General features: G+C 37.5%; 1 protein-coding gene across 1 annotated transcript in view; it reads right to left on the bottom strand.

Annotated features, from left to right (window-relative positions):
* Positions 1–12,055, bottom strand: part of LOC125231053 (synaptotagmin-15-like) — a 129,916-nt gene that overhangs the window by 22,466 nt on the left and 95,395 nt on the right. The window contains exon 11 of the mRNA XM_048136397.1: positions 6,388–6,604. Within this exon, the coding sequence (XP_047992354.1) occupies positions 6,388–6,604 (217 nt within the window). The remainder of the gene's footprint in view (positions 1–6,387; positions 6,605–12,055) is intronic.

A 12,055-nucleotide genomic window follows, 5' to 3' on the forward strand; every position in this document is an offset into this window, starting at 1 on the left:
AAGGCTACAAACATTTCTCATCTAATAAATCTAATTGCGATGAATGTAACAGTAATCTTATCTTATTAATCGCTATTTAAACCATGGGTGACGAGTACTAGTACCGCGTCGAGCACTAGTACATCCACCTTATTATTTGTCAATTTAAATGAAATTTTGTGATAACCTACTTTTAGTAATTAGTTACCTATCAATTCTCGACATCGATTAATAATGATAGATAGATTATAGGTACCCCATCACTATGGGGGGACTATATACAAGGTCCTCATGGTTCAGGTGGTAGGACGCTAGATTATCGATCCACGGATCGTGGGTTCAAGTCTCAGACAAGGCAGTAATTTCCCAGTTTTAAAATTAACGTAAAAATATCTTGTTTTCAAAAATGTCTTAAGGTACAGCGGGGCAAATCCCGTTGGAGCGCAATGGCAACTGATCCATTTTTACATATTGAGTTCTACATGTATCCACTTAACACGCGTGCCATATATAACCAGTGGACACTCTAATTTATTTATTTATTTATTTTATTTATTTTATTTATTTTATTTATTTTATTTATTAGTAAAAACATGTTTACATGACATTACAGTAAAACCAATGCGTCACGAAACTTAGATAACAAAAAAGAGAGAAAATAATGAGAACAATAATAAAAATAAAATTAAACAATGGATTTGGGCGATGACGTCACAGCGTGGCTCCGTTGCGTCGGATTAATAATGCAAACATTGTAAAACATGGAAAAAGATGGATCAGTTGCATTCGACCCCCAGTCGTAATTGCCCCGCTGTACCTTACCTAGTTTCCATTAAACCTTGTCAAATAAATCCATTTACGTTAATTTCCAAGTACATCATTATCAAATACCATTAATACAATATAAAATTTATGAATGAATACAATTTAAACAGAATAATTCAATTCAACCTTTAAGTTAATAATTAATTTGGGATTCATGTTAAGTAAAAGTAATCCTTTGCCCTAATTAATGAGAGTTAATATTTAAATTTCCATTTCGTAACTTAGCTTTAGCTACTTCACAAATTACCAATATTGTTTCATTTATAATATTCTGGAAGAGCGCAATTTGTATATTTGTAATTAAGGTTCTCTTGTTTTTATACAACAATATATTAATTTACGGTTTGCGTCTTCCTCAAAACTCACGAAGTTTTAGATTGCTTGTATGAGTGAGATATGACAGATCGACTGCTGTTCGCGTTTTTGATAGGCGGTAACTGTGAGGTAACCGAGAGGGGGTGGGTGGCACTTTCAGCGGGGAGCTGGAGTGGCCATACTGTACGATAATACTCTTTATTATACTGTGCTACTAGATAGCGCAAACATCACGGAAAATGAATGTAATTTTTGGTTCTACACATAAACGCTTTTTCGAATTCTCCACAGTTAGTATAATTAACTAAGTAACTAACTATTTTGGCTCAACGATCCAAAGTGAATCCTGGCCTCAGTGACCCGATAAGTTTGTACATTTGGATCACGTCTCCGATTTTGATAAAAATTGGTAGACTGAGTATCTTTTTTGTTACCAGATTTCTATACATTTTCGGTAACAAAAAAGGAAAGTTTCATACAAACTACCTAGGACATTTTGGGAAACCTAGTGGATCTTGCTCAGCATCATGCCTCCAACCATCAGCCTAACAATTTTTATCGAAATCGGAGACGTGATCCAAATGTACCGGGAATTGCTCGCCTACGAAATGAGAGATCGCCACCTGTCCCGATCCTGCGCAACCTCTTGCCAATCACTGATTTGAACCGCCACCAGCCGGTCGACCCAAGAACGCTCTCTTATTAATATAATTGATATTAAAATCTCTTGTTATCTGCACTTAATTTGATACGAGAGACATACTTTAGTATTGTCTAAATACGAAACTGTGCATACATTGTGTTCATAAAGAATGTAATATGTACGTATGTTTTAGTCCAATTTAATTTGCTTTGTTTGAGATTCAACATGATTAAATTGTGCTAGCTCTCATGCAATATACAAGAACATAAAATACATGTAAAATATTAAGTATAATTAAGTGATATTACTTTGTAGTTACATTCTGTATATTCTATATTAATAAAACAGAGGCTAATATGCGAAATAATGAGGAATGAACTAACATAATATTATATGTAATTACATGAGAGAGTATTAGGTGAATTTATAGTACTCTGATGAATATTTATTTGAATTACTTTATGTAGTAGCTAATTTAAAGATTTTTATTCCAAATGCATTAACCTAAATAACCAAATGCCATTAAGATAATAAAAAACCTTTTATAAAAATAGTTACTCAAATAAATCATCATTACCTGACTCGTAATATTTCTCAGTGAAGACATTCATTTTACGTAGGTAGGCGATTTATATTTAAATCTGTTCGCAAACCGGGCTCATAAATCACGTTGAAAGGTTTCGGACATTTGTCATTCAGATAAAAATTTCGAGAAAGTGAAAATTCTACCTGTAGGAATATGTTTATCTAATTTGTAAATAACGGTCTACAATAAACTTTTTAACAAAAAATAAAACCGCCTTCAAAAATAAGCGCGTTACAAAACACGGAGAAACTAAAAAGCCAAAAATAATAAACCTTTCAATTCAGATTTCTTATCGTATTGCAATAAGCTAAACATCCAAATTATAAACAAATCAATTATTTTTGTAGTCGGTACCAGACCTGTTCGTCGCCTTGCTATTGCCTGTTTGACCCACCCAACCATACACAGGCTGGTACCGACTCCAAAAATAATTGAATTGTTTATAATTTGGATGTTTAGCTTATTGCAATACGATAAGAAATCTGAATTGAAAGGTTTATTATTTTTGGCTTTTTAGTTTCTCCGTGTTTTGTAACGCGCTTATTTTTGAAGGCGGTTTTATTTTTTTTTTGTTAAAAAGTTTATTTATTTGTTGATTTTTAGTGGTTCCTAGTGATATTATATGTATCAGTCCGAATACATGTACAGTAGTGAAAGAATTATCCTTTAACTCCTAACCATTGAGGAGTTGACCTTCCATCATCAGCTCAGTTGATTTTTAGTGGTTCCTAGTGATATTATATGTATCAGTCCGAATACATGTACAGTAGTGAAATAATTATCCTTAAACTCCTAACCATTGAGGAGTTGACCTTCCATCATCAGCTCAGCCACATAAAATTATTACCATCAGACGTAAATACTGGTGTACCTTTGAAAAATATACTAAAAACATTACATGTGCCTATAACATTTGAAGAGTTCCCTCGATTTCTCCAGGATCCCATCATCAGACCCTGACTTGGTGCCAATGGGACCATCTCGGGGTTATACCGGTTCGATCAAAAAAAAAATTTTGAAAATCGGTCCACGATTCTCGGAGATATCGAGTAACATACATACAAAAAAATAATAAAAAAAAAAAACATTCAGTCGAATTGAGAACCTCCTCCTTTTTTGAAGTCGGTTAAAAAAGAGGGCATTTTTATTTTCGATACCATCCCACATATAAGGTCCTAATTTATTAGATGCAGATATTTTTACAGCTGATAGTACTCGGTCTCTGGAGTATATTAAACCGTGAAACATTATAGCTTTTACGATGTTTTTTTGGAGAAAACGGAAAAACAAATTTGCTACGTAAAAACACCCTGTTTATGTGATTATTAAATGAAAACTCATTGAACAGATTCTAGTACCTGTTTTACGTACCACTTAACTGTAACTGGCCACTTCAAAGACATGTGCAGTTTTCCCGCCGAAACTTTACGACATTTACAACAAACAATTGTTGACATGACAGACAGTGTTATTGTGACATGTGATAATGCACATGATGATTTTTTTAGACGAAATTATAATTATTTTTTTTGTTAGGAAAATTAAATCAAAAAAGTTACATGAAAATATTTCTTAATTTATATTTAAAGTTAATTATTCTAATGTAAAGTATCATGTGTTAAAATATCTGCAACTAATAAATTAGGACCTTATATATCCACATTCACCTGACATTTTTACGAATTGTTAGAGGATAAAATCACAGACCACCTTAACAACTAGACAGAGCATTCAAGCCAACTCAAAGTCACCACATATTTGTGGATCTTAGATGTGTTATATCAAGTTAAATTATTAGAAGAAACACCACACATATGATTTCCCTTAGTAATTCACTATGAGAACGCAATCGCTCGATCCGGTTGTCTCAAAACGTTTACAACGCACTAGTATAATTTAGAAATATTTATAAAAAAATAGTTTAAGGGTTGAACCTGGACTGTTTTGTAATTGTAATGATACTCAATTTCCCTGCTCAAATGGTATTTTACAAGTAATTTATTTTTTCATTTCATTACTTAAGTAATTATGTCTGGTGGTGGTGACCACGTCCTTTTTCTCCTCAAAGTAGTTATCACTTTCCTTTCTAACTTCCTACTTTTAAAAAGTCCTGAGTGACGTTAATGTATTTTGTGACCCACTGGTTTACTGGAAATGAACCCGTATAAAATAAGTTACCTTTTATTTTGGAATATTTTAAATTTCTCCGTATTTCGTACTACTAATATTCTGTGGCTTCGTGGTGGCCACCACACATTTCAGGCATTTCTTGGTGTGATGAACACATATTTATACATTTCTGTCATGGTTTTTTTTCTATATATATAGGTAGGTATTTGTATAATACCCTTCAACTACCTCCACTTGAAAAATCATTACAATTCGTCGCTCCGTTTTGCCGTGAAGGACGGACAAACAGACACACACACTTTCCCATTTATAATATTAGTATGGATAATATTGACTAGCCATCAGTAAGTTGCAGGTTATGAACGGAAACTATTTTAGATCACAATCCACTAACATCCTAAGTGAATACCATTTCATTAGGCTTGTGTCGTTCAGTGGCCCATTTGAAACATAGTATGATACCATGTGTTTTAGTTTATTGTGCTAACTATCGTTAATATTTGGTAGGACTTAAACCTGTGACCTTAGCAATCCGTGCACGTCCAAAGGGAATGCGAAGGTTTGAATCTTGTCGGAAGCGGCAAATTTTAGTAATGACAGTTCGGAAGCGTAATATCATAATACTTTATAAGCACTTCATGCATCAAAGTTATGGAACAATATGTTCAATATAATATTTAAAAATTGTGTGATGAAGAAGAATACGCATACCGTTGAAATCGTAATAACGCAAGCACATTTGGACGTAGTTACGCAAGAACGTTCCAATTCACATGAAATTATCATTAAGTTTTAGACCTTATGTGAAAAACAAAAGTCTTTCATTTCAATGACAATTTCAGATGGATTGGAACGTTATTGCGTAACTACGTCCATTTATTCGGACGCAGGCTTAGTGTTAATTTGCTTAATAGACTACGACAAAAATAGTTCAGGCCATAACATTTACAAGGTAACTTGTTTTTTGTATGTATTTATTTTATATGTAATCTGGTGAAATATCGTACTCAAGACGTTTCTTCACGGCCATCACAATACTGAACATAATAAAAATTATGAATTAATATTTTCTTTACCCTAGAGGCCTAGAGGTAAAAAAACAATATTCGTCAAAAAACAAAAGTATCGTAACACTATTATTGTCCGTTTGAGTGCAATTTCATTCCAATTTTGTTGTATTAACGACTAGCAAAGTACTAAAACTGTTTACATTGTGATGACAGATGCAAATGTTTAGTTTGCGAAAGCGGTCTCTCGGCGCAGTTCACGGGTCACGCCACGCGAAAAGGTCAATTAGGACGACTTTTCCCTTTGGATAAACTAATATGATAATCAGATAGACTATATGCGATCTCTTTCAGTTATTAATAAAGATACCGGGTACCTATACCACCTATTAATATTCGATCATATATCATTTTTTTGTCAAATTCTTAAATTCGTCCTATTCAGCTGCTTTCGTCACCTATTTTTAATTCCTCCACTGTCACTAGTCATGGATTTATAGACTGTGAACAGGTGACCGAACGTGCCCAAAAAGCTGATGACGAATACTGAATAAGGTGACGAAGAAAGGTTGGCGACGAAAGAAGAATTGGGACGAACTTTAATACCTACCATACAGAAAATAAGATCATAATCGGCCACCTGTGGACTTGATCGCTTAAATGTACATTGCGTAAAAAAGGAAGTTCGAAACGAGTGGCGATAAATTAAAAAACGACCGAAGGGAATGTTTTAAATCGACACGAGTTACGAATTTCCTTTTCGCACGTGTATCGTACGACGTTTTTCAGTACAGATGAGCCTTCGAAATTTTGAGCTGGCATATAATGAACCACTTCTCGCACTAGTGCGTAAAAAACACCATCTGTACTAAAAAAAATTTTAATAAAATAAAAATATTTACCTTTGGCGTAAACCGAATGTGGTTGCAACGCCTGCACGGTCACACTCGTGGTATGCAGCTCATCAGCCCGCAGTCTGAAGTGGAAGCATTCTGACACCATCGCGCTACCGTTGTCCGCGACGTCGACGGCTGCCGTCCGCCGCGCGCGCACGCCGCGGCATGCGCGCTCCTGCGTGACCCGGACCACCATTTCTCGTTTGCTTGAAGACGGGTCGAGCTAGACAAAAGAAATATTTTTAAATATGAACACAGAATATATAATAGTACAAGTACAGAAGGCCCACTGCTTTGATGTTCACGACATGCCGCCTTTTTAAATGCCTACAAAATTCTTACAAAGAAACGAGCCGCACGTGCGCGGCGTCCGGCGATAGGGTTGCCTATGGATTAAAACGAATTAAATAAAACAATCAACAAAATTCTTTATTTTAAGCCAGGCTAAATACACCAAATGTCTTTAAGATGTTTTTCCAGAAGATGTTTGTTTACAAACATCAGCAATTTCATTCTACCAAAAAGTTGTATAGGGACTATAATTGGTTTTGCATGTGGTGTGACGAAGGAAAGGATAACGGTCTATTACTGCAAATACCGACTATGTGTAAATAGGCGATTTTGAGATAATGCGGTTTGAAAGTTTGAAGGCACGTTTTATATGAAAACATGAAGAAATTTACGTTATGTGTATGGCATTTTAAACCCTATATTTTTTTGTTTACTACTTTGTCGTATATATATTCAGAATGTATTTAGTTGACGATCAAATACGATTTAATGAAACAGTCGAATACCTACTTAGTTGGTTTTTCCTGTAGAAATAAATGTTTGCATATTTCTCTTCTTTATACATAATTATAACCCATTGTTTGTCTTAAATAAAGCTTCGTTTTTCATACGATGTTCTACAAACTAAATGAGTTTTTTCTGAAATATACCGGGTAATAATTATAAGTTAGCCAGTAAGCTAATATAGTCAGTAGTTTTTAAGAATATTGTACGCTCGAAATGGGCACTGTTGATACTGTATTTCCTGTATATCATACCATCTTATGTACACAGTTAACAATGAATAAACTTTACTTTACTTTACTTACTAGCATACCTACGGTACGAGTAGACTTCAGATGTCACAACTGTGTACCACTTCACCAACTGCAGTATTAAGTGGTTGAAACCACTCATGGTACCCTTTAGGTATTAAATCTCTGTCACAAAGGCTGAATAAAGTCTTGAGGACACTTAGGTGGAGTCGAGGCACGTCGAATCGAGCCCTGCATACATTTACAATGAACGATGAATCCGATTCGACGCGTCGCTAATGGACGTAGTTTCATAAGAAATGCAGAAGGCGAATTAATGAGATTCGACTCGGCGAGCTTAGTGGGCACTAGGCTTAAGTTCATGTCGAGATCTGGACGTAGCACAAGGCAAGAAAATCAACGCCACAAATTAAACTCCAGTTCAGTAGAACCACCTCAAACCTCTTAATGTATCATATCATATTTCTATCTCGGTCTAAAGCTCGATAAACAACTAGCTATCTCTGCGTTCAAGAAAATGGACTTACGCAGACTTTTTGACAAAGGTATCGTAACTAAATAGTACCATGAGTGCTTCCAATCACTTAATACCTAGTTAGTCTAGCATTGTCAGCCGTGTTACGGACGTGTTTGTATCCAATTCCACCAGCGATGAAGATGTTGTTTAATAACTTTTTATCACTCTTGCGCAGTAAAAAATAAATGAAACCGAACGGTTTAGTCTATTTCGAAACCAAATCTTTTAGGTGGGATGCGAGTCCTTTTAGGTCTCGGCACGTCGTCTGACCTCGGTACCTCTGGTGGACGGGGCGGGGAGCGCGCTTCCCCGGCCGCCGCTGGGCTAGCGGGCGCGGGCGCGGGCGCGGACGCGGAAGCGGGCGACCCGTTCTGCTCCTCCGGCGCAAGAGATGACTCATTGGGGGCCGCTCCAGTTGCATAACCATCGATAGCAACATCGTTAGATTCGTTCGTCTCGTCTGACAAGATCGAGTAATCGCGGTGCAACTGGTCTATGTGTTTTTTAAATACTTTACCGCCGCTTTTGATATAATACGTCAGTGGACCGACACGATCGCATACCGTACCGGTTTCCCACGCAAAATTATTATTTTTATAAAGTTTAAAATATATTCGATCTCCTACGGCGAATTCTCTCAAAAAACCTTTCTTATGATTAATTTGCTCGATTTGCTTACGTCGTACCGTCTCGCTCACACTCGGCCGCAGTAGGTCAAAGGTGGTACGCACCTCCCTCTTTAACATTAGGCTCGCCGGTGTCCTGCCAGTAATCGTATGAGGGGTTGCTCTGTAAATAGATAAGAAATCTTCCATTGCCGTATCTAGGTCAACCTTATCGCGTATAGCTTTTTTTAATGCTGTTTTCACAATTTTTACGCAGTTCTCTGCGGATCCGTTGCTACTAGGTTTATAAGGTGTCACTGTTGTATGATGAACGCCATTGTTTTGCAAATAACTCTTAAACTCATTGCTATTGAACGGTGGCCCGTTATCCGATACCAGTTCGAGCGGGAACTCGAATTGACTAAAAATATGGCGCAATTTCGAGATCGTAGTTTTGGCGGAGGTGCCCGGCACGCGGAACGCTTCGATCCATTTCGAATGAGCATCTACAATAACAAAATAATAAAGTGTATTATTCGTTAATGAGAAAAAATCGCAATGTACGCGGTACCACGTTTCTTGTGGCCATACCCACGGGTGCAGGGGCGCCGCCGCGGGCGCCGCGCGCTCGCGCGCGCACGTGTCGCACGCGCGGCACACACGCTCGATGTCGACATCGATGCTAGGCCAGTACACATAGTTACGCGCCAAACTTTTACATTTCACCATACCTTGGTGAGTTTCGTGTAATTGATTTAAAATTTGTTCTCGTAAACTAGTCGGAATAATTACACGATGGCCATATAAAATGCAACCTTGCTCGATATTCAAATTTTGCCTAATACTGAAGTAAGGCTTGAGGTCTACGCTGTTACAATACAACCAATTTGTTTTAATCGCGTTGGTCAGTTGTTGTAAAATTTTATCCGTCGCGGTGTTCTTCGCAATTATTTTGTAATTTATCGGGGCCGAGTCTTCTACAAAGTGTAGGTACGTATCGACACGTGATCGAACATTATCATCTGGAACCGGTATTCTAGACAAACTATCCGCTAAGCAGTTATGTTGGGTACCAATGCATTTCACTTCATAATTATATGCGCCTAATATTACCGCCCATCTTTGGAGTCGGCTCGCTGCCATAAGCGGTATTCCTTTTTTTTCGCTAAATATGGACGCTAACGGTTTACAATCTGTGACCAGCGTAAATTTCCTGCCAAAAATATAATCGTGAAATTTAGTGACCCCAAAGATAACCGCTAAACCCTCTCGACAAATCTGCGCGTAATTCTTTTCGGCGGCGCTGAGCGTGCGCGAGGCGTGCAGCACGGCGTGCTCGCGGCCGTCGGGCCCGCGCTGCGCCAGCACGGCGGCCACGCCGCCCGGCGCCGCGTCGCACGTCACCGACGTCGGCCGCCCCTCGTCAAAGTGCGCGAGCACGGGAGCCTTTGCTAATGCCCGTTTAACTTTATTAAATGCCGCGTCGCACTCCGCGCTCCACACAAACTCGTTCTCCGTTCTTAAGAGTTCATATAGCGGGCTTAGTAAGTCGCTTAGGTTTCTCAAAAATTTACCATAATAATTCACTAAGCCTAAAAAAGCTTTTAATTCTTTCACGTTAGTTGGCAACGGCGTATTATTAACTGCATCGACTTTACTTATCTCTGTGTGCAGCCCGTCAGCGTCAATTATATATCCCAGATACGATACCGACGTTTGAAAAAAACTACATTTGTTCGGCGCAACACGTAAACCGCAATCTGATAAAATACTAAAAACTTTCAACAATCGTTTCCAATGATCTTCGAAGTCTACACCCGACACGTTCAAATCATCCAAATAACACGTAACATATCGCATTCTAAATAACTTATCCATTATTCTTTGAAACTTATTCGGTTGTAGTGTTATAAGTCTTGTATTATGCCCTATACATGTCTACATTTATACTCTTTGTATACTCTCTATGTATTACTACTCTATGATGCTAGTATATAAGAGCTGTATCCACCCATATATAGGATTGCAATAAACGTCCTAAAGATAACTAGTCGTTTCGATTACTTCCCACATTGCATGGCGATCCTGCCAGTGCGGCCTTGCGCTGCACTGGCGGCGCGCCGAGGCCGCCAGTATTATATAATAGTGCGCAAATTATTATTTTGACTTATTGAACTTTTTAAGTATAAAACAATAAGTGTGACGGACTGCTGAAACTTTTGATACGTGAATAGTGATGTTGGTGAGTGAAAATGTAAGTACGGGTAGTTAAGGAAAAATTTATCGTGGACTGAAAAACACAACGTGTAAAGTAAATTAAAAAAAAATCAGTGACTGAATATATTACTACCAAGTGAAAATTTTGTAATAATTAAATGGCTGGAACGGAAATTGATTTGGACTGTTAAAAATAAAAATCAATTTAAAGTACGAGTATAAATACGGTTGCAGCAGGGAGTTGATGGTGTCCTTGGCCTTCGATGGTGCCAGGGAGGTCCGAGAATGTGCTAAAGTGATATGACTGATATATGTAGTAGGTAATGGTGAATTGGTGATTGATAGATTGGTTGCATCGTGAGTCGTGAACAATAAAGTGACATGGTGTATTTAGTGACGTGCCGTGTAAAAGACATGGTTAACAGTAAATAGGTATTTTATTTGCTAATTGGACCTTATAATAATAATTGTGTACGTTTGAATTTAAATATTAAAATCGTATAAATATAGGTACATAGTATAAATTGTTTAATTATGGTTAAAATATTGGTCTAATTTTATTTTTCTAAACTACATTTTATAGATTGTTAGAGTAAAAACACCAGGATACCACTATTAATTATACAGTTTATTAAACGGAATCTCAAAATACAAGTTCAATGACAAGCTATCTTCAAGTGACGCTCTGAGTCCGTCTGACGCCATTTTTGACAGCGATGCTAGTGAAGGGGACGTTCGACTAGTGATGTCCTTATACTCGACCATTCTGACCTTGACCTTTCGTCCCGAAGGTCTCTGCTATCCATGCTGCTACTAATGACTGCCGCAGTCAACACAGCCGAAGCAGGCTGCGCCTCCAACTGATGGCGGTAGACTTCATCTGTTCATTTGTTCTTTTCTTTTTCACAGTTGGCTCCGTCACTGTAGGCTGTGAAGCTCCCCGCACGCGCAACAACGCGTACATCAAACTCGTGAGAGGTGAACATGACACACTCCATGCGTGAGCATAGCCGCCTTCTAACACAGCAAGCAGCAAGAAAGCTCTTATTAAAAAGCTCTGTAACATACATGGGAAATACTAAGTTCCTTAATGTAACGAGAACGTGATAATTTTTCCTTGGAACTAAGCCAGTAGGTGATAGAATCAGTACAACACAACTGTCGTTCAAGTAACATGATAAGGTTACGAGAAATTAATGTACGATTAGCATAGTCGATGCTCTCAATTACAGACCCGGCTTACATAGCCGTAAAATAATTTAGTAATAAACAATGACAATGAAGATATT

The sequence above is a fragment of the Leguminivora glycinivorella genome, chromosome 11 (genome assembly GCF_023078275.1).
Source record: "Leguminivora glycinivorella isolate SPB_JAAS2020 chromosome 11, LegGlyc_1.1, whole genome shotgun sequence".
In the NCBI taxonomy this organism is placed as follows: domain Eukaryota; kingdom Metazoa; phylum Arthropoda; class Insecta; order Lepidoptera; family Tortricidae; genus Leguminivora; species Leguminivora glycinivorella.